At 35.2% G+C, this 25,363-nt stretch overlaps 1 protein-coding gene across 5 annotated transcripts in view; it reads left to right on the forward strand.

Moving 5' to 3' along the window:
• Klp54D (Kinesin-like protein at 54D) overlaps positions 1–25,363 on the forward strand; it is a 50,898-nt gene that overhangs the window by 17,413 nt on the left and 8,122 nt on the right. For 2 of the 5 annotated variants that reach the window (XM_053753427.1, XM_053753426.1), the window contains exons 1-6: positions 9,110–9,348; positions 9,839–10,047; positions 10,927–11,074; positions 19,187–19,279; positions 22,180–22,333; positions 22,763–22,894. In XM_053753427.1, the coding sequence (XP_053609402.1) occupies positions 9,906–10,047; positions 10,927–11,074; positions 19,187–19,279; positions 22,180–22,333; positions 22,763–22,894 (669 nt within the window). In that variant the 5' untranslated portion in view covers positions 9,110–9,348; positions 9,839–9,905. Of the gene's footprint in view, positions 1–8,753; positions 8,825–9,109; positions 9,349–9,411; positions 9,434–9,838; positions 10,048–10,926; positions 11,075–19,186; positions 19,280–22,179; positions 22,334–22,762; positions 22,895–25,363 lie in introns of those variants that run through there. The other 3 variants (XM_053753424.1, XM_053753423.2, XM_053753425.1) reach the window with 3 other exon arrangements.

A 25,363-nucleotide genomic window follows, 5' to 3' on the forward strand; every position in this document is an offset into this window, starting at 1 on the left:
CGGGAAGTATCATCTCACTTAGTATATGTAATAAACATAAAAAAAAACACAATTGGTTAGATAATTTTGGATGGAACAAACTTAAAAGTAGGAAGAGGAAGCCCATTGTTTAGTTCAGCTCGTTTCGTACCCCATGGCGTCATGCTCAACATGTGTGAACTGTATGTAAATGTGTTAAAAATATATAAAACAATTATGCGGATGTTAGTGACCAATTCATTTTTCGACAGATGCAATAACGTAATTTGTTTTTACGGCAGTAATCTTGTAAGCTTTGGTGTGGAAAGTGGAAAGAACATTGTCTATCTGAACGAAAGGTAAGAAGTTTTATTCCTTCTGTCAAATGGCTGAGAGTCGTGGCTATTAAGTGGAATTAAACATACCTACACAACTCTCTTGACAATACTAATGGAGTGTTTTGATACCATTTCACACACTAATAGGTGGTAAATTATTGACTACCAGCAAAACTACTAAATATGAAACAGTTTCATACAAACTCATGTGGCACCAATATGATTCGAAGCAACATCTTTCAAGTTTCAATCAGTTCAAAGTTTTTCACAAATAATATATCGAAGCCTACTTGCTTCGCTACGGTCGCTAGGTCGTCGACCTCTGTTTAATCGGAAGAAATATGGCGATAGTCGCAAGGACCGTGCAGCCGAAGCAATAACAGCGCAAAGGGCCCAGGTGGGAACGAACCTCAGCATCAGGCGTTACTCGCAAAAATGGCCAGAGCGATATATTGCTCACAATGTCCGAAGTGCCAATTACTATCCAAATCCTAACAATTATTATAAATGCGAAAATAACTTAGTTTGTTTTTTTTTTTAATTTAAATTAATCTCATGAATAAATGAGACACCCATAATATTTTACAACAAATCATAAAGAAAAAATAAAAAAAAAAAGTAGTTTATTATCTCCTCACGCTCTATCTACTCAACCAATCTTCTTGAAATTTTGCATACATTTAGTTTGAAGTATAGAGAAGGTTATAGGGTACCTCTCAACCCAGACCCAACACTTTACTGTTCACCACTCGTACTATATATTAGTATAATATTCACAAATGTGACTAAATACCCTATGTAGTTAACACTGCGCGTCGTCGAACCTCCAAATGAGCAGGTATCCAACCAGAACAGCCACATCATTGTGCGCTGGTCAGCGGACCGTACCGCCCTGGTGACAATTGGTACAACAAGACAGGTGAATTTGGTTGTATACAAGTATGTAACTAATTACTAGCTTATGGCACCGCGGCCATAATTCGCATGAATTTCCCACGGGAATATTTATTTATTTTTTCGCGATAAAAGGTGTCCTATGTCCTTCTCCGTCGTTCAAAATTCATGCCTAATAGTTTATCTGCAGCAGATAAAGCGTGAAGAGGTAACAAACAAACTTACTATCGCATTTATAATACTAGTTGGCGTTGGGATACTGTGTGACGTGTGGTTCGGCCCTAGTCTATACTATTATTATAAAGCGTTAGTGAGTTTGTATGTTTGAGGCGTGTAATCTCCGAAACCAATTTCCAAAATTCTTTAACCATTAGAAAGGTATATTATCCAAGATTGCTATAGGCTATATTTTATCTCAAATATCCTACGGTAGCGAAGCCCCGGGCAACATCTAGTCAATACATATAATAAAATTAAAGAAAAGCCAAATTTGTACATTGGATATATTTTTTTAATTCTTCATGGAATATACGCAGTTACTGATATAGATGACGAAAATATAGTTTTGGAATTTTTTGTCTGTCTGAACGCGCATCACTCGAAATCTACTGGACCGATTTGCTTAAAACTTGGTATGTAGGTACCTTATATACCGGATTAACATCTTAGATACATTTCATTCCGGTAAATGGTCAGGTTCCCGTAGGATAATTCAAAAACTAATTATGAATAAAAGTGCCTCAGAATCCTGGGTTAACATCTTATAGACATTTCATCCCGGAAAATGAGGAGGGTCCTGTAGGAAAATTAGATACATTTCATCCCGGTAAATGGTCAGGTTCCCGTAGGATAATTGAAAAACTAATTATGAATCAAAAATGCCTCAGAATCCCGGGTTAACATCTTATAGACATTTCATCCCGGAAAATGTGGAGGGTCCTGTAGGAAAAATTAAATAACAATCTACGGAGCCGATTTACTTTAAAATTTTGTAGAAAGGTGTAAACAGAATATAAACAAATTGTTTTTATCGATTAAAGTCTGATATAGATATAATGGGCGCAGTATGTATCAATATATCAGTATAAAACTCTTCCGTTACTGAGTGACTGACTGACAGACAACGTACACCCGAAACTGCTGGGCGGGAAGCTGAAATTTGGCATGTAGGTGAGCTATAAGAGAGGATTTTTGGAAATTCTAGAATTCTAGAGGAGTTTTGGACACTCCGAAGAAGGTGAAAGGGGTGAAAAACTGTAAATATGAAAGTTCTACACCGTTGAAGTTACACACACAGTTACAAGTGACTTGAAAAATTGGATTTTGGTTATTTACAACATACGTGTTTCAGATTTTTCTGAAAATTAACCCTCAACCCCTTTATAAGGGGGGTGAAAGATTATATGGGACTTAATACATTTTTCAAGATAAAAAGCTGAAAATTGGCACACTTACTTTCGTAGTAAATAACAGTAATGGTAAATACAAAAATTTTTAATTTACGTTTATGGTTAATAGAAAACCGGGACGTAAAACGTCATGGAAAATGGGACGGCACGCGTTGCAGAAAGCTGGAGTGTGAGTAGGCGCGGGAAATGGGAAGGAGATACGTAGTGGGAAACAGGACGGGACACATTGCAAAAAACATGATGGCACAATAAGTAGGAAATGGTACGGGATATTTACTTTATACATTACGTAGCAGGAAACTGGATTGGACAAGTTTGCGGGACGAGACACGCGGCGGGAAACAGAAAATTCAACTAAAGATGAGAAAAAATGCGAATTTGAATCATATATTAAACATATATGATTCAAATTCGCATTTTTTCCAGTCTTACAGAGTACGCGATAAATAAATTACTGAGATTTTGCTATGAAATTCATGCGGGAGATGCCGCGGGCAAAAGCTAGTATTAAATAAAACTATTTTTGCACCAAGCTTAATGCCTATACTACTCTACTTATTACATATCTGGCATAGAAGTAAATAGTCAACCAGTGTGCAGGTTTCCTTACGATGTTTTCCTTCATTTTGAATAAAAAAATTACGGAACCTACACTTATTTATCGAAGGAAGTTAAAAAATATATACATGTATACAGCCAAACGAATTTAGTTAGCATTTGCAATCCTTTGAGGGCCAATTCTGCTCACTAATGATTAGATATTAGTTCTGAAAATTTTTAAACAATTTTCTGAATATCTCTCACTTATTAGAATAAGAAAATTTTTAAAAATTTAAAGAGATTCTTAATTTACATACCATTGTAATGTAAAATGGATTACACAAACATTGGTTTGTATAATTTTACTGTAAATTAAGTTGATCGTTATAACGAATCAACGCTTTGTCCTGTGAGTGAGATTGATGTTCGATCGATAGGTAATCACACCACGACACTCGGAATATATAATTTTTAACCATTACTTATACCTACCTAGATCTATAGTCATATAATGTAAAGTAATATTTTTTATCCAGTTCGTCGCATTCAATATATTGAATTGTAGGCGAATTTCCTTGGTGGTTACAGGGCCTTGTCCTGTCCTCAGTCTACTGGCTAACGAACCGTGAGAAATGTGATGGTGCTGTGCCCTCATTATTCGTGATTTTCTGCCAACTGTTCCGTGCTGTGGGTATGATTGCATCCTCAATTTTCAATGCTAAGTCGAGAAATGTTTTATTTTTCACAAGCTTTTGCCCGTGACTTCGCCTACAGTACTTCTATTCGTGATGTGCATACAATGGAGATGGATAGAATCGCTCTTGTCTGAGCTTTTCCCTGTTGATTCCGCAGCCATATAGCGTCGGAACCCAGGGTCCAGTTTCCTACCTTTTCTCTTTCATTTTTCGCGGTCTTAGTTATCAGACATGTACTTTATTGTGTACTTACATTGTTATATTACTGATAAAAATTGATACATAAATTTATACCTATTTAAAAAAATGTAAGCCCTTGACATGATAGGAATACCCCCATTGTTGACATGATAGGAACCAACACTGTTTGAATGAGTTTCTTTCGGCAGTGGTCGTTCCGAAATGTTGAAAATTTGTAGCTTTGGTATATATCATTTAATTTAGAATATGACGTGAAAAGTGCCTGTGAAGGCCTAATTTCTGAATAAATGATTTTATTTTGATTTAGACATTTGGCACACATATAATCCTTGACGATATCAAGCCAGTACTTCTTGACTTGGCTCATCTGCAAGGACCTGGTGGAAGTGGCATAATCAAATATTTGGTCTTCACCGAATCTGCTAGTTTTCGCAAGACGTGGCCGTACCAGTGATGGCGGCACTCCTCGAATTAGTTTGCTTGCACATTATACATTTCAAAAACTGATGTTTAACATTCATTCGTGCAACAACTAAATTAAATTAAAAATTAAAACTAATTTAATGAATTGATTAAATTAAAAAATAAATGTAAACTAAATCATAATAATTAATAATAATTGATATTTAATTGATATGATACATTTTATGGAGATATTTTTTTTTTGTGTGTGATAGCCGCTAAGATTATGGAGCACTACTGGAATTGCCATGATAAACCGCTAGCCTATGAGTAGAATCTCCACTTTAAAACACTTTCCCTTCATTTACTACAGTTTAGGAAAATAAACGAACATGCCTTATACCCCTGTTCCTAAGACTTGATATGCTAATAAATGTCACCTATGGTATGATGTTACTACAAGTTCCATATATATTCACACACAATGAACACATTAATCTCCCTCTGCAAAAGCGTCGTCGGTTAAAAATTGCGGATGCGTATCATATATTTTGCGGTTAAATTGCAAATCGAAAGCAGGTACGGTAGCAATTTAGGGGTCAATGGCCGAAATGTCCGAATTTTGTAAATTATAGCTTGTATAGCGAACAATGGATTCTGTCGTATAGAGAAGATTTTAATACGTATGTACAGTCTACAGCACGCGTATTACCCGCATTCAATTCAACTGGATATGGTTAAGTGTTATTGACTATCCTATCCTAATATGACGACCTCGATAGCGCAGTGGTAAAGTGCTTGCCTTTTGAACCGAGAGGTCCTGGGTTCGATCCCCGGTCGGATCATGATGGAAAATGATCTTTTTCTGATTGGTCCGGGCCTTGGATGTTTATCTATATACATAATATGTATTTGTTATAAAATATAGTATCGTTGAGTTAGTATCCAATAACACATGTCTCGAACTTACTTTGGGGCTAGCTCAATCTGTGTGATTTGTCCTAATATTTTTATTTATTTGTTTGTTACTCTTTCACGCAAGATCTATTGAACCGAATGTTATGACATTTGGTACGCGAGTAGAATATAACTTGGAATAACACATAGGGTACCTTTTATCTCGAAATTCTCACGGGAGCAAAGCCCCGGGGCGCAACTAGTAATGTGTGTGTATATAATTTTTTTATAGGTAATTAGCGACTAGCGACACTGCTTTTATCCATCCATAAGGAAGAATAGTTTGAACACATAACTATATTGAATGCGACGAACTGGATAAAAAATATTACTTTACATTATATGACTATAGATCTAGGTAGGTATAAGTAATAGTTAAAAATTATATATTCCGAGTGTCGTGGTGTGATTACCTATCGATCGAACATCAATCTCACCCACAGGACAAAGCGTTGATTCGTTATAACGATCAACTTAATTTACAGTAAAATTATACAAACCAATGTTTGTGTAATCCATTTTACATTACAATGGTATGTAAATTAAGAATCTCTTTAAATTTTATAGATATTCAGAAAATTGTTTAAAAAATTTCAGAACTAATATCTAATCATTAGTGAGCAGTATTGGCCCTCAAAGGATTGCAAATGCTAACTAAATTCGTTTGGCTGTATACATGTATATTTTTTAATTTCTGAACGGAAATGTCATCAGAACACAGACGCGCAACCGTAGAAACAGATTTTAGGGAGATAATAAGCCCAATGCGGATATACATATGTCTGTCCGCTTATTTGCTTGTCCACCAGGTAAATCCACCATTCTACTGTGGGCCCGCGGTAGGCCATGGCTCATACTCCTTAACCATCCACAAGGAAGACATTGACAATAAAATAACTGATTGCATTCATGAATATATGTGGTCGTCCAAATCAAAAGGGACCTTATGGCGCCCGGAACAACGGCAATAAAGACCTAAGCGCCAGCGGCCATAAGGTCCCTTTTGATTTGGATGACCACATATCTATGTAACGTTTGACATATCTGGGATAATAAATACCTTCACAAATCGAAGGTTTTCGGGTGGTTTCTATTGCGTTCCGAAAATTTTCTTCAGAAAACAAGGAATCAATCATTCTTAAATTTGACATATACATGTGCGTGTGGTCTGAGGGCCCACTTCTTGAAATTCTATGAAATTGGGATTTAGTGAACATTCCAAAAGAAATTTGAAAGTTGGAATTAGATTTTGTGAAAGCCAAATAAGCGAATTACGATGTTTTACGACAGGCCCTCAGTCCTCATAGTGTGGTCTGAGGGCCCACCTGTATCTCAACCATAACGGATTAATTATTTTAGGTAGGATAGTAACATTAATTCTAGTCTTTGTTAATTTTTTAAAAATTGTAATGATAAACACAGCGGCCGCGGCTTTCAAAATTTTCTGAGAATATAATCCTTTATAATGTTGATATTCATTGAACCATATATTCAATACTGAGGAAATAGAACGCACGCAATGTAGCTCCTACAAAGTTGCTACCCTTATCCACTGACCGGTCATTAACCCCACCCTCAACCCTCACCGTAAATAATTGATAGTTGTAAACAATACAAAGCAGGCTATTAGAGAAATGAACGGATTTTTATCGAAGTTATGATTTTTTTTTTAAATAATTAAATTCTATTTACAAATTCCCGTGGATATCGTACGAGGCGAATAAGTAGCTATTAAAACAAGCAAAAATTAAAAAAAAAAACAACAGACCCGCCTTCAGAATAGTCAGAATCCTTTCGTTGAGCCCTTTAACTCATAACGTTTAAGAACATTCGGACAGCTAAGACGAATGTAACGATAAATATAAATAAACAAATATATTAGAACAAATCACACAGATTGAGCTAGCCCCAAAGTACGTTCGAGACTTGTGTTATGGGATACTAACTCAACGGTGCTATATTTTATAACAAATACATATATAGACAGACATCCAAGGCCAATCAGAAAAAGATCATTTTCCATCATGACCCGACCGGGGATCGAACCCGGGACCTCTCGGTTCACTGGCAAGCACTTTACCACTGCGCCACCGAGGTCGTCAAAATGATACCTCAATTATGTAAATCCGTTCAGTTTTTTTTGGAACTATATCCTCACATATTATAAAACAAAGACATCTACTGCGTCTGTTTGTCTGTTTGCGATAAACTCAAAAACTACTATACGGATTTTCGTGTGGTTTTCACCAATAGATAGAGTGATTCCTGGGGAAGGTTTAGGAGTATGATTTATTATGTTTTCACCCGAGCGAAGCCGGGGTGGGCCGCTAGTGAGATAATAAATGATATTACATACATACAAGATATGCGCGAAAAACAATACCTTTGCAGTCAGTTAAAAATACTATTAGTATATTTACAAGTTCTATGCGTATTATTGCTTCCGTGATTTGTAAAATTTTGCTATTATTGTGTTCAAATATAAAATAGTTCTTTGCGTGTCACCTTATAGTGCTAAGTTTTCGTTTAATTTACCTTTACGAATTATGACTGATTGACCAAATTTAAGGCTTGACGCCTTAACGGAGTAAAATGGCTAATGATTTTAATATATTTATAAAATGACTTCTATTAGTCTCCTAATTTTTCTTAATATCTCATATATACAGACAGACATAATTCACTTACAGTTTTATTCTATGTATAGCTATAGATAGACGAAAGTATCAAATAAATTTACACATAGCTACTTAGCAACATTATGGTTTTCTAATTCCCAAAGAGAGTTGACGTCAGACAAGCCGGTCGTAAAATCATAGCAAAAAAACATTAAGATTTAAAAGTAACGCGAAATCTGGGTTTCGTGACATCACAGCTGATGGAACCGAAGAGAGTTTTCCAAGTTCACGAAGTTGTAATAAATAATTATTATTTCGACTCGAAAAGAATAAGAATATGTATTTGATATTTATTCGCACGTTAATAACGTGTTATTGTGGAAGAGAGAATGAAAGTATTAACAATTCACGATCACTAATTTTACTGTACTGCCCTGATATTTACTAAGTCATTAGTTTAGTGGTCACTTTGCTTAATATGAATTGTACATATTCATTATTTCGAGTAGCTATGTCGATTTTTCAATTAAAGACTTAACAATTTTCACATAATGGTGAATGAAAAAAGTAAAATTATAAATATCCATGCTAATCTTAAAAATGCGAAAGTCTGTCGGTTACATCTTCACAATTAAGTAGGTGAACCGATTTTTGATGAATGGACATGCATATAGCCTATATTATGAAAATAAATATAGGTTTCTTTCTTTCAAATTTCTACAAATGCACTCTTTTATGCAGTTACGGTGTCAGCTGTCAAGTTGATCTCACTCTTGACTTTGGTACACATGGAGTCTCAACCTTTGCTCAAGGTAAGTAGAAAAAATATTTAATTTTAGGAAATTTGCAAAAAAAAAGAACTAGAATAGATAGATTTCAGAGCACGAAATTAAAACACATGACTTTTTGTATTTGAAAACTTAACTTCACAGTTAAAATGTGCTGCAAATGCTTGTAATCCTATGAATTATGGCAGCACACATAAATTCTACTAACATTTATTGTAAACAGCTAAAATATGACAATACGTTTATTACCGATAGCCCGTCGATTTCGACCCCTTACATTAATTGCTTTCACATTATAACCCCGACTGAAAGCTGAACGAACAGTCCTTGCTACGTTCGCGCGCGAAGCGGTCGCGCGGCCATATTGAAAAATATTTCCCGCCTTTTCCGACGCGAAACAAAAACAAATAGTTTCGAAATAGACACCATTATTTAGTTGTTTGAAAATGTAATTAACTATGGACGTTTTGGTCAAATTATGAGGTGAAGTGGGACATCTAAATATTTTAATTTGACGGCCAACACATGCATGTTCACATGACCTCACGGTATTAAAGATGACATTGATTTTATTATGACATAGACAATTTATTTTGAGCCGTTTAATTCTAATACCTTGATTAATTATGAAATGTAGGTAGTTTACAATCAGTACATGTTGTTTTGGGAAATTCTACTAACGTAGAAACTTTCTTTGCAATGAACGGGTGATAAAACTGCCCGCATAATTTCCATTTTACAAACAATCATGTTATCATAAGCCTTTTTAGTTGTTCACTAGATTTATTGCTTTTGTGACGTTTGTGACTATTTAACTAAGCTTTATTCTTGTAAAATATTAAGTTTTTTTTATAGATTAGCGTTGAAACACCCCCCGTTGAAAGAACCTCAAAAAGCAAAAAAGAAAATGCTAATTCTCTATCAAGAAAGCTAAATTGTTAATTTTCTGCCTTAGCAAGAGAGAATAATAGTACCTATTGTTAAATTAAATTAATTAACATACATAACAAATAAATCTGTCATGTTTAAAATCATCAGAAAATCACACTCAATCATGCGAAAACCCAGAAGATGGACGTCAAACCGAAGATGTGTGTAAAATATCATGGCCCTGAAAAATCTCCAGTTGTTCCACTCCAAGACTGACATGTTATACCGCCATGGGACCCCCATGAGAGCCCCGCCCTCCGCCCTCAGCAGGAGCATATCCAAATCTGCCGAAACTTTAGTCGCTACTACTAGAAATGGTAAGAATTTATTAACGGTATCTCCCTTTTATATGTCTTATCACTCTCTGCACTCAAGTGGGCCGATGCAAAGACAATTTGGCTAGGTGGGGTATGCTTGACCAGTCTCAGAACATGTGCGATTGTGGCTTCTCCCCACAATCGATGGCTGATCTCCTCGCTTGTCCCGAGTGCCCAAACACCTGCACTCGGGCTGACTTGATGGCAGCTTCCGATGAAGACGGAAAAGTACGAAGTACGATCATCATCGTAGCACTGCTACGCCGTAGACCTACGAAAATATATTTAAATGTATCTGCTACGACAAACTTGTCACTAAAGTAAATTTAAAGTGGACACTTTCATCGATCATGTCATAATATAATATTTGACAGGCTTCATGACGTTTTCAAGGTTTCTACTTGCCAGAATAACGCCTTTATCAAATTATAGCTATAACCGTAGATAAAATTAATATTATTCTTTTATCTATGGCTATAACCATAAAAGCAAATTGTAACATTTCTAATGCAAGTAGATTATATTTATAATTTAGAAGACAAACAATAAAATTAGATAATATGTTTTTTGGACATTTAAAAACTAAAAAATATTCGAAATTTAAAAAAAAATATATATTTTTTTTTTAATTTGAAATTGTCATACAAAATCTCTACGTATTTTACTAGTATTCTATCACGCGTATCTATATAAGATTTTCCAACCAAATTTCATAACAATCGGTCCAATAGATTTCGCGTGAAGGAGTAACAAACATTCATCCTCACAAACTTTCGCATTTATAATATTAATAGGATAGGATTTAATATTCTTCACTAGTATGATTCGCGGAGTCGACACACTGAAAAGAAGAAGATATATGATTATTTTTTCGTCTAGGTAAAGAAATCCGTGCCCGCAAGGCGCGCAGCACCGAGCAGCCGGGAGGGTCCCTGGTCAAGGGGGCCAGCTCGTCCGGGCTACCTGCCCTGGTCAAAGGCTGGGGGCGAGACGACGACAGTGTCCACAGTCGATCAAGGAACGGCAGGTAGGTGAACCTTTATTTTTTATTCAACCATTTTCCACCAGCTGCCGAGTATGAGTCTCCTCAGGCAAATTATTGCTATGCCATAAATTTTAGTATTAAGCACTTCTCGTGTCGTATTTATCTTTATGATTTAAATGTCAAAGTAGATTTGTCTATCTAACATGTTATTTTTATTGTAAAACTAGATGTTGAACGGGGCTTCGCTTCAGTGGGAATTTTGAGATAAAATATAGCCTATAGCAATCTCGGATAATCTACCTTTCTAATGGTGAAGGAATTTTTGTAATAGGTTCTGTAGTTTCGGAGATTACCCGCCTCAAACATACAAACACACAAACGCTTTCCTCTTTATAATAATAGTATAGATGTTTCATATCTGTTTGTGCCAAAAAAAAAAAAATAGGCCTCATTGCATTCCTACTCTTTAACCGAATGGATGGTAGCTTTCAATTAATTGCAATCATCAATTGATTGATTAAGTTTTATAATGTAATAATGTACATTCAATCTACATGTTGTGTATTTAAAAACTTTATTGCGTAAATAATAAAATTGAGTACAACAGGCGGAATTTATGGCATTATTTACCAGTCAACCATTAGACCATAGACATAAACATTAGAGATAGCAAGTGATTCTAAAAAGAAAAAAAAAAAAGAAATTAATTTCATGATCGTGCCTTATGGTCCCATGAAGGTTGTGCCACGGACCTTACCTGCCTGGGACCTTTCGGTCACAGACGGACGGTCACCACCACCGCAATTTCACTGATATTTAGCTTGTTATTAATTAACACTGCGACATACCTGGAGATAAGTAATAAAAGCACTTGAACAACAATATGACCGCGTCAGATTGCGCCGCGCGGGAATTGACAGGTTAAAAGGCAACCCATTAAAATCTCTCCGCCTTTGCACTCATTATGTTTGAATATCTTGTTGTAACTCCTTTGTAAATGGTAATAATAATAATAATATCTTTATTAGACTCTTTTTTACAATAGCTCATATATGATTGGGTCCTCCATTTAAGTATAAAATACTTGTGTTTGGAGAGCCAGCTCTTCCAAAGTAGTTGTTTACACTGATTTGTTACAAATTCACTGATCATGTTTAACAATAACAACATTGCACAATATTATAACATACAGTTTACACAGACAAATAACGACATAATAAAAATGAAAAACATATAAACTTGTCAACTAAGCTAGTATAGTTACCAAATCACCAATAAGAATATACAGTATTACACTTGTTGAATAATTATCAAACCAATTACGAGTATAAATGCGAAAGTCCGACTGCCTGTTTGTCTGTTCACTCTTCACGGCTAAACAGCTGAACCGATTCTGATGAAATCCAATGCATGTGAAATGGTGCAATAAAGAGTTTATTTATCTATCTGTCTAAAAAAAAAACTCAACTCCCTCTCACTTTACAGTAAAAGGTGTAAATGCTAAAGACCTGATTCATGAAAGTACTTGACTTTGACCCTAGGCACGTCATCATGAATATAAAATGCTTGTCTGGCCATGAGACGGCTGCCAAGTTTCCTTGCACGCAACCACTGATAAAACTACATTTTAGACAACGTAATGCATAAATAATTTCCTCAATCGTCTTATTTCTATAATTGTTATACAAGTAAGTAGTAGGGAAACGGTGGTGATCCTCGAATCGAAAGGTCTCAGATTCAAATCCTACTCGTGCCACATGGGTATAATTGATAATTTGATAGAACACAAAAATCTTGCACTCTGGTTGACAGTTTAAGCTCACGTGTGTATGCGATCGATTGCTTATCACTAGACGCGGTAGGTTGTAGTAAATGTCATGTCAGAAACTATTTCGTGAAGGATTTTTTTGCATATAACAATGTCTAGATATCAATGTCTCGATAGTCAACACAGACAATTTAAAAAATATACTATAACCACTTATATAAAAAAAAAAAAAACAAATTAAACAAATTGTTTGTTGCATCAAGGCAAAAAGGCCATAACTCAGCGAAACTTTCTGCACCTTAGCACAGAAACACTGATTTTCAGTTATTGCCAACATTGTGTGCGAATCTTAAACTTAAGAAGAAGATGTCTGATGGGTACAGAGTAATGGAGATGCAAGATCGAATTTGTTATTTTATCTATGCACGAAATCAAGCCTTTAAATAGTGGATAGAGACAATCGAATAGGCTACATTTATGGAAATTATTATATTTATCAAGAAACCCATCAATAAATAATTACTATAAAAGTCTGGCATATACACATGGTGGTACAAAATATATCAATGTTGCCAGACATTTTTTACTGAAAATTTTCTGTCCCGCGCGGGACTGTCCCGTTTTTTTTGTATCAGCAGTCAGAGGCAATAAAAAACACGACATCAGTAGACTTTTGCACAATAGGTATATCTATAAAATAGGTAATTTTGCTATTGTGTTCATATTAAAAATATGAAAAAATAAACTATACTAACAAACAAGGCTAGAAGAAAAAAAAAACTTGAAATTTCACATAAAGGATGTATTGATTGTTTGAGTCCTGTTAGTACACGAAGTGGTAATGTTATAGTAGGTACCTTGGATATATACTGTATGCAGTAGAAATTATATAACACCCTGTATTTACTTATTATATTTGATTGCTTAATAAAACCACGTCGAAGAGTGACAGACATGTAGACATTAAATTAATATATTTTATGGTTCTGTGTTACCTGAAAGAAACTGCTTCCAATTTTTTTTTTATTACCACGAAATACTACGTCTATGGCCACGAGTCGATACGAAAATTACGAACGAATCAATCAATAGATTAATTAAATTTTGTCACCAATATTTTTTATACTAACGAGAAGAAAAGCATACGGCCTACCAGATGGGAAGTGGTTACCGCAGCCTATACAGCTAGCGCCGCCCACGTGTCACGTGTGCGTTGCTTACTATGTAGACTAGTATCTTTTGCCACAGTACTTTATAAAATTACACTACCCCTCTCATCCTTCAAACTGGTACACAATACCGCAAGCATTGTTGTGTTTGGATTTTGTTAATTTTATTTTACTTCCTGCTAATATAATAAATACGAAAGTTTGTGAGGATGTATGAACTGGAGGGAAATGTTGTACATTATTCAATACTGTAATTAACAGGGTGTGTGTGTAACAACCTTAGGAATGGTTAAACCCATTCCCAGAGTGATAGTTTTTCAATGAATGAGCCAATTTGTTCTAAAATCCTTCCTACTAATATTATAAATGCGAAAGGTTGTGAGGATGTGTGGATGTTATGTATGTTTGTTACACTTTCACGGAAAATCTACTAGACCGATTGTTATGAAATTAGGTACACTGGTAGAAGGTACAAGTAACCTGTATTAACACAATATAACTTTTTCCCTAAATTACAACGGGTCGCTCCCGTTGTGCAGAGAGAGCCCCGGGGCGCAGCTAGTAAAGTATATTTTTATGTTAATTATAGTTTTTTTGGTTGATCTAATATCAGTTCACCTGCCTGACGTCAACACACTTAAATAATGCAAATGATAATAATCTAGATGCCTACAACGTCCATTAATCTGACTCATAGCTCAGTGACTGCCCTGAACATTACTCAACATAAAAATTTCACAGATTAAATATCTCGCACGCAACACAAACACTCACTCCTTTGCATCATCAAATTCTATTTTAGTCCACTTGTGGACATAATCTACGTTAGTCAATTGGGTATATGTTTCCAGGAGAATTAGATAGTTTATAATGTTTCATAATCTATAATAATAACTTATTATTACTGCAGGGTTAGCGGGAGACTTTGTCCACGTTTTTTTTTTCAATTTTTGGTAGTGGTAAAGTTATCCTATATTTCAGCATTTGCTTTTCTTTTTTTTCTTTTCGAATGTTTTATTATTGGTTGCAATGTTTTTTCTGGATTACGATTAATTTATTAGCACAGTAAGTACCATGCAAAAGATACCGAAAAATCATTGAATATTGAATTAAATACGAAAACTTGTGCTTACGTGAAACGATTGAATAAAACGATTTCCAATGACCGACCATTGTTAGAGTGTCTTAACCGCCTCTATCTCTGCTTGAAATGCTTCTTATATCCAATTTATTGAAACGTGCAAATTATATAATTAAGGCGATTTACATAGCACTATGAAGCTATGCACAGTAGCGGATCACAGCACGCCATGCTACGCTTGAAGCTTCAAGTGAAGTTGATTCACTAGGACTTGAGTGATTGGGTCACGCTATGTGGAGTTCCTACAAGCACATTGTTAAACTATTTGATTCTCATACTTGGAAACTAGAATTATTGATCCGAAATGCCCCATGCGTTATCCCTCATTCGTTCGCGAAATCTAATTGAAATGGCTTTTAGGTGTGAAGTGAATTTAGCCTATTAAATAAGTAGTTTTTTTATTATTGTAACCTCTATATTCTATAGATATATAACCTCTATATTCTATTATTATTGTAACCTCTATATTCTATAGATATATAACCTCTATATTCTATTATTATTGTAACCTCTATATTTTATATTCTATAGAGGTTACAAATAAAAAACTACTTATTTTTTTATAGATGTGAGCAGATTTAATAATAAATAAATAAATATATTAGGACAAATCACACAGATTGAGCTAGCCCCAAAGTAAGTTCGAGACTTGTGTTATGGGATACTAACTCAACGATACTATATTTTATAACAAATACATATTATAGATAAACATCCAAGACCCGGGCCAATCAGAAAAAGATCATTTTCCATCATGACCCGACCGGGGATCGAACCCGGGACCTCTCGGTTCAGTGGCAAGAACCTTACCACTGCACCACCGAGGTCGTCAAAATATATTTCTGCAGATATACCAATAAAGGTGTGTTATTAAACAACACAGATGTCCCAATTAGCAAAGATTAGTAACTGATGTTGCATAATTGATTTACGTACGCAATTAATTAATCATACATGTAGATATTTAAATATATTAATAAATTTAATAACGGCAAAGTGGGATTTCAAAAATTCTTTCACCATTAGAAAGGTATCCAAGATTGCTATAGGCTATATTATATCTCAAAATCCAACGGGAACGAAGCCCCGGGCAACATCTAGTGTAATATAAACCGCCAGTAGGTGTCATTAAAAATATATTAATATCGTGCTTATACCTGTTGTTAGCAGTTAACTACATTTATTTAACATCAACTAAGTACAAAGTGTGTTTCGTACGTACTTACTTATAATGGATTTTATATGGCAAAAAATTACTCCATGCAAACTCCAGCAATCCCCCAGGCCCTTAACCCCAATATTTTCGCACCTTTCATCCAGTTTGACATAGCAATCAGCGCTTCTATAGCTATGAGTCTATTCAGCCTCTAATGGAGTATTGACAGACCGAGCCTTGATCTAATTTAGATACTCTTTTATTTAGACACCAATGAAATTAGTTTCACGTTGTTGCTATTATGGCGGGATTTTCATTAAATTTGGTGTTTTATAAAGCAGAATGAACTATTGTTTCTAAAAATATCAGACACAGATCAAAGTACATTTTCATCACTTGCGGGATAGGCAGGGCCATGGTGCGAAACTCGAAGGCTTCGTTTAGCAGTATGGCGCACGCCCGCCATACTGCTAAACGAAGCCTGCGCTTATCGGTGGAACTCAGATGAAATAGAAAGTTTATACTTATTTATTTCTATGAATTTATTATGGTAAACTTTTTGTTCGATTAGGTATTATTGTTCTTTTTTATTCAATACTTAGATATTTACAGCAAACATTCGAATTCAAAATCAACGTTGCTAACGATAATATAATTAATATTTATTAAAAGCACAGCCATAATGCTTCCATGTCTGTGATCCAAAATCATTGTTGTTTTTTAATTAAAATAATTATTTTAAAAGAAATACTACGAATAATTACCTTAAACCAAGGCGAATCGTAAAAACCTCAGCATTATAAATATTACCGGCTGGTAAGTGGGCGGGAATCCTTGACATTTGCCGCCATTTTGAATGGGAAACGGCACGTGACTCTAGCTGTCAATCTCTGAAAGCGCGGGAAAACTGATTAATATTCATTGAGAGCCTATTACTCGGCCAAACACTACCATTAGTCCATTTCACTTGGTCAGTTCGTTTGAATATCAAAAGAAACGTGCACTGCTAGACCAGGCGAAGTAGACTCACGTCGAGAGTCTAGTAGAATTGATTGTGTGTTGGTTCATTAACAAGATAGTCCCTAACAAACACGATTTGGTAACATAAACGAACATGCAATCAGTTTTACCCATGCATTGCCTATTATACTAGCACTCTACATAATTATGTTCTAATACGCCTATTTTTGTTTACAAAATATACTAACCTAAAAAATTACCATTCAGACAGATGAAAACTCTAAAAAAATGTCTTGGCTTTTATTAGTCCCACTATTAGTCCCCTTTATTATCTATCTATCTATATATATAAAACTCTTGCGTTACTGAGTGACTGACTGACAGACAACGCACAGCCGCAACTACTGGGCGTAGAAAGCTGAAATTGGGTGTGTAGGTTCCTAGGACAGTGTAGGGGAGCACTAAGAAGGGATTTCCTGAAATTCCCACGGGAAATTGATTTATACTCACATACGAAGTTATGGGCAAAAGCTAGATTGATATATACAAACAAGATTGATATACTGTAAGTGGGCTACCACTTACAGACGACAGCTGGTAGTGGTATGCCACCTATCATATAACAAAACAAACTGCAAAAGAAAAATAGGATACAACACGGCTTTTGTTTGGCCATAATTCTATACATATAAAAAAAATATTTCCTTGTTTGATACTTTTTAGAGCGTAATATGCAGTAGTAGTCGGGTTTTAGTTTTTAAATTTATTTTTTTAAATAAGTATAGACATTCAAAATCAATAAATTCATTTTTACATTTCCGCCATTAATGAAATGGTTATAGGGCATTAGATCGATTGGTTTCATAAATTATTACAAAGGCAATCATTTCAGCAAACACCAACTGTAATGGTGGCCAATTGGACGACTTTATGACCATTGGAAACTGGCCAAGCGTGAGTTGGACTCATACACAAACGTACTGTACATTCGTGTGCAATTAAACATCAATTATTTTTATCAAAACCCACGGAGTAAAAAATATTTACATACCTTTATTGAAAGTAATATCTTTGATTATTTAGGTATATTTTTAGGGTTCCGTACCCCTAAGGTTAAAACGGGACCCTATTACTCAAACTCCACCGTCCGTCTGTATGTCTGTCCATCACCATAATGCTACGGAACACTTCGTGGTCGTATTAATACATCATAATATGATTACGGAATCCTAATTTCCGTATACTTTTATTTTTATAGGTCATAATCGTCGTAACATAAAGAGTGTAGCATATATCGTGATGAACAATTGATATAAATGTAGGATAATATAAATAAAAAAAGTATTTTAGTGGGCACGCTTAAATACATAGATCATAAGGTTATTTGTTTGATTGCAAGTTGTTTCCCAATATTCTTTATGTATACTATCACGCTACAGTATTACTATAATTGACAAAGAAAACAAACACTTTTTATATTAAATATTATCCTTTTAACTAATGAACTAACACTTAAAACATCCGTCGACGAATGAACGCAGAACAACGTAAAAATTTTTGCCTCCTTACACATTAACTCATGCACAAAATCTGTATGAAAATCAGCTAATGATCTTTTTCTGATTGGCCCGGGCCTTGGATGATTATCTATATATGTATTTGTTGTAAAATATAGTATCGTTGAGTTAGTATCCCATAACACAAGTCTCGAACTTAGCTTATGGTTAGCTCAATCTGTGTGGTTTTCCCTAATATATTTATTTATTGTAAATACTAAGTTTGGCAATAAAGCGATTTTTATTTTGTTTATATTATTTTATGAATTTTTGAGGCATATCATAGTGTCAAAATCTCGTAGAAAATTACGAAGCTGCAATGTGGTGCATCGACGCAACGCAGCGCGACTGGGGTTTGAGGCATGAGCTAAATCATAGGATCGTAACGCATTGCTCTGTTTCAGCGGCAGTAGCCGAGCCGGCAGCGTAGACCGCAGCACTCGCGGCTCCAGCACCACCCTCAACTCGGATGAGGATAACATCAATGTCGTGGTCAGGTGAGGAAAAATATTTAGAGCTTACAAACTAGTCAGATAAAAATAATATATATTTGTTAGATTACTAGCTGCGCCCCGGGTTTTCGCTCCCGTGGTAATTTCGGGATAAAAAGTACCCAATATGTTATTCACGTGTATCAAATTTCATAAAAATCCGACCAGTAGATTTTGCGTGAAAGACAACACAACAAACATATAATATTAGTAGGAAGTAGGATATTACTAGTCTAGTCTGGGTGCGACCACGGCGACAGCAAGGTCGTTGAAACGTCAGTAACATTAAGAAAAAAATGGTTTGTGCTATGTCCCATATATATATATATGTGTATAGATATACTAGGTCTCCTCCAACGACCCCAAAGTGGATTTTCGCTTCCGAAACAAGAGAGTCCCATAGTCTTCTGTTGGTTCGCCAATTGAAGCGGGGTGGTGTAATGGTTAAAACATGAGTGCCACATGAGTTTGTATACCAATCTGACTCATGTATAGTAGTTTTCATAGACCACCACTTGCTTCCGGTGAAGGAAAACAACGTGAGGAAACCTGCACACAGGTGGAGTGGAATTTAGTTCACTAGTGTGTATGCGACTACCTGCCACTAGATGGCGGTAAGTAGTCGTAAATGTCATGTCAGATGCCTTTAGGCGACTTGAATAAAATTTAACACCAGTGTTAGCGATAACACACAGGATATGATGATCATGTCAATTGACAGAACCCAATTCACACGGATCAGCTTCCACTGTGTCACTCCAGCGGCATCTGAGTCGCCTGACTGGGCGTGGACTGACATAAGGTCGAAAAGACAGACTCATAATCAAAATCAAATCATTTATTCAGAAATTAGGCCTTCACAGGCACTTTTTCACGTCATATTCTAAATTAAATTATATTTACCAAAGCTACAAACCACTAGAATTTCGGAACGACCACTGCTGAGAAGAAATGCCGAAAGAAACTCATTCAAACAGTGTTGCCTATTGCTATCATACCAAAAGGGCTTACCTTTTTTAAATATAAATATACGTATCATTTTTATCAGTAATATAACAATGTAAGTACACAATAAAGTATATGATCAAAAAGTATATTGAAACATATTATGATTGTGAATTAACCACACGAAGAAACTTTCAATAAGAGATCGAGCTAACCAGTTCCCCCGGCAGCACCCGTTCACGAGTTGACGCATGAGTCAGCCATCGCGACCACAATAGAGGGAACCTCCCGATCATCAATCAATCATGACAAGAGTGAACGGCTGAGAAGAATTTGCTGCCATGCCAATGTGTCCCTTAGTAACCTCTGAAGATATGTAGTTGACCTATTCCAGGGCGGAACCACTCGCCACATGATATGGGACAGCAACAGAATGTTAATTAAATGGCGTTATGAATATTGGCGCAATGTTATTGGGGTGTGTGGGGGTTGTTGACACTCGGCTTTTGGATGCCAATCGATTTCCATTACTGAAAGCCGTCTTTTTGATCGACATGTGTGGTGCAAATTACAAATGACTGCGATCCTATTTATGCATGTGGCGGTTATATACTAGTTGTTCGCCACGACCTCGCGAACACAAAAATTTTTTGATGAGATTTTACAAAATTGTGAAATACAAATTAACCGATTTTGATGCCTCATGAACTTCAAAATTCCATTGACAAATCCTTTAATATACCTTTTAAATTTCATCAAAATCGCGTTACAAACATACATACAAAAAATGTATTTTTGCCCCAAGTAGAATGTAAGACCACGCTCGCATTGCTCGCTCGGTCAAAAACTATATAATTATACTGTAAAAATCTGTGAAACGTTTGCCAACAGTATATTGCAGTCCTTATTCTATATAATTTCTGAGTAAATATTATGTGTACAATCAGTAGTCTCATCATCATCGTCTGAAGCCCTCCGATTGGACCCCTTAACCCTCCTTGGCCTCCAAGTATTGTCAGCAATCTCATTTAAATCGTCGGCAGCTCGATGGCTGCCGGAAGACATAAAAAATTATAACATATAAAAATTAAAATAAATTATTTTGGCTAACAATTTCAAATGAAATATTGGTATTTACCAATAATAATAAGGAAATATTCTAACTTGGGGCAAAAATACATTTTTTGTATGTATGATTGAGCCACTTTTCAAGCGTAATTATACGATAATCCTATAATGTATAATCATAATATGTATTAAAAATTCTATAAACGGTAGTATCGCTTTACGCTTGTACCTTACGCCTCTAAAACTTTAAGTCTGTGCAGTTGAATGGTTGAAACAGTGTACGGACATGGAATTGTGTCAACATTCACACATGTGGGTAACTTTGTATGATAAATGTATTCATGAACTTTGGCTTTATAAAATAAAACATAAGAAATCACAGTGGGCGGACGTCTGGCTATGACTAATTTTAATCAATTTGACATTGACAATAAGCTACAAGCCCTAACAATAAAAATATACCATTATCCTACATTTTGAAATAGGTCAACGTATATGGATGTTAATCAATTATCCCCGACCAAATCAATCAATCAATTTATAACATACTAGATGTTGCTCGGGGCTTCGCTCCCGTAGGAATTTTGGGATAAAATATAGCCTATAGCAATCTTGGATAATGTACCTTTCTAATATTAAAATATTTTTTGAAATCGGTTCGGTAGTTTCGGTGATTACACGCCTTAAACATACAAACTCACAAACGCTTACCTCTTATAATAATGGTTCAGATAATATGACGTCCAACCAAAAAAGGATTTTATGAAGAGAAGTCGCTTAAGACGTTTACTTGCTCATTTTTAGGGTTCCGTAATCCTGCAGACAAGGCACCCTAATAGTTTCGCCATGTCCGTCTGTCCGTCCGTCATTAATAATAATAATCATTTGTCCAGGATCCGTCCGTTCAACGACAGGGAGCGTGCGGTGGGCGAGCGAGAGATCCTGGAGTTCCCCGGCCGTGGCCAGGTGGTGTGCAACACGGAAGCACCAGGTCAGAAGGCTAAAGTCTTCTCCTACAATGTTGTCTTCGAACCAGCGGCCACACAGGCAAGTCTTATTGTGAAGATGCTTATTCAGGACCCTTTCAGAAAAATAAATTTTTCTACATCTTTTTTTCTGAGACCCAACGTATATATATATATATATATATATATATATATATATATATATATATATATATATATATATATATATATATATATATATATATATATTTCTTTTATCTATGTCCACGTCGCTTCAGTTGCATGACAACTCGTTGATGATCAGCACGACCAGCCGAATCGGCTCCTAACGAGGGAACTCCTCAACGGTTTACTGCACGGACATTTTGGTACGCGTTCACGCTTCGAATATAACGATATATCCCAACAACAAAAGCGTGTGTCAAAAATTGAATTTTGAAATTATTATTTTTTTAATAGACTAGTAAGTACTTGTAAATATGTAGTAATATCGACATGTTTTTTTTTTCAGGAGGATGTGTTGGAGTATTCCGGCATAAAAAGGCTACTAGAAATGGCAATCGAAGGGTTCTCCTGCACCGCTTTCTGCTACGGCCAGACGGGAAGTGGGAAGACTCACACCCTCACTGGACCCCCTGGTTTGGTGAGATTAATCTACTATTTTTAAATTAGAGTTACTGGTATCTAACGCATAACCTTCCAAAGGCGCATAGGGTACATTGAGACTAACATCTTTTGTTCTACGACTTTTGTCTAAACGTAATAAGTACAAAGTTTTATTTTTTAAGTTCTAATGTCGTTTCTATAAAACGTTAACTCTATGTTCGATTCCGCTACATAACGCTACGTACAGTCTCGCGTTGCTTGGCTATTACATAGAGTTAAGATGTGTAGAATCGCAAATAAGATTGTATTTATTTATATGAAAAATAAAAACTACGAATCATGAAAAGTCGTAGAATAAAAGTTGCTTGTATGAATGTACCCAAGTACTCTTTAGGAGGTGATGCGATAAGCCGAAGATTACATAATACCCCAGCCATGGCTGAAGGAAGCAGAATATGCTGACATTCCTGGCTTCGATCGGTTAAAAATATTATTAGACTTATTATTTAAATATTTATTAACTATGTAATTTAATTAAATTACGATGACGTATTTTTTATAGTTTTATTATAATATTATTATGATATGACACAATTTATTAATAATAGAAATAAATAACTATTGAAATTTAATTTTTTATGATAAATCCCCTGCCGTTCCATATTCTTGTTTGCAAATACCAGACAGGGTTCATATTGTACCTAGGTATTATGTAATCAGTGTTAGCTAGCTAAGAGAACTGATGTACAATATGAATGGCAATAAATGATTTGAATTGAATTTGCTCAGAAGTCTATTAGTGAAAACGGTAAAAATTCCGGTAGTTTTTGAGTTCATCGCATTCATACAGACAGACAAACAGACGCGACACGACTTTGCGATGATACTTCTTTGATAGTAAGTTTATTTGCTACGTTTTCACGTCTAAAGGGAAAAAATTTAATAATCATTATAAACGACCATATAAATAAGTAGTATTTTAAAACCTTGACCTTTGACCTTTCAATGATATGATATTTTACGGGTGACGTGATAACAAATACGTACCTATTTCTTTAATTGCCATATATAAAGTAACTAATTGTCATGTGTTATGTTGTTTTTATGGTGTAAAAATAGGTGTTAATTTCTAACATATTTCAGACTACTGCAAATTATAAAAACACTCCTGGAAAGAACTTTATTTTGCTTATATAGCGATTCTAGCGAGATATACCGATTCTGGGAGTCGACCTTTCAGTTCGGTCATTTTGAGACTTTAAATTCTGAACATTTGGTTATGATTTTACTACCAGCCGCTTGCCGAATGTCACCCCACTTGGATGATGTTGCCTAACTGCCCACCAATCACGCACATACATAATATATATAAATAATAAATAAATATATCACACAGATTGAGCTAGTCCCAAAGTAAGTTCGAGACTTGTGTTATGGGATAATAACTCAACGATACTATATTTTATAACAAATATATATATAAATAAACATCCAAGACCCGGATCAATCAGAAAAAGATCATTTTCCATCATGACCCGACCGGGGATCGAGCCCAGGACCTCTCGGTTCAGTGGCAAGAACTTTACCACTGCGCCACCAAGGTCGTCGACATATCTTCTGCTCCATCGCAATGGAACGTCCTATGTTCCGGTATTTTATACAGTTTTGGGTTGCAAGTTTCTCTTTGAAACTTGTTGTTTTTATAACGATAACAATTTTGATCCAAAAATCGTAATTTTCACGATTCTGGAAAAAAAATTGCGAAACGATTAAACGAAAATAGCGTTTGTAAAATTGCCTATGTAGAAAATGAAATGAAATCACATAATTAAACACGATAATCAAATGTCACTTTAATAGATCCATTTTATATAATATATAGTATTTTTTTAAATTCCCATTTAAATATGATTGTAACGCTTTTTGACTCCGAGATTTGTGACGTCACTTGTCCCCACAGTCATGCAAGCCCTATATAATTTTTTTGTGTGTGAAATATAACAAAGAAAAAAGTATCTTGATGACAATCTTGATGACCTATTGCGGAATATAAACACATAAATTTCAAGGTGAGATACCAAAGTCATTACCACCACGGCACTGATAGTGTTTACAACGAAAGTGCTTTCGAAGTGTTGCACAAACTAATTTAGGAATCCAGTGATAAATGGATTGACAAATGACACGTTGATGGTCGTTCTATCGATTTTTAACACTATGTGACAAATGACGAGCGACATATTGTGACAAAAGTATAGATGGAAATATCATTGGAATTTAAAGTTATACCAAGCCAAGATTTTGGGCCGTTTAATTCTTAATTAAATTTTAATTATCAATGTATCATTCGGAATTTTTCTTTTTTAGGGTTCCGTAGTCTTACTGACAAGGAATCCTAACATTTCGCCATGTCCGTCTGTCCGTCCGCCGCTAGCTGAAAAACTTTTGATACTAGAATATACATATAATTTGTTATACGCATTAATCGCGCCGACGAAGTGGTCAA

This window comes from Plodia interpunctella, chromosome 13 (genome assembly GCF_027563975.2).
Source record: "Plodia interpunctella isolate USDA-ARS_2022_Savannah chromosome 13, ilPloInte3.2, whole genome shotgun sequence".
In the NCBI taxonomy this organism is placed as follows: Eukaryota; Metazoa; Arthropoda; class Insecta; order Lepidoptera; family Pyralidae; genus Plodia; species Plodia interpunctella.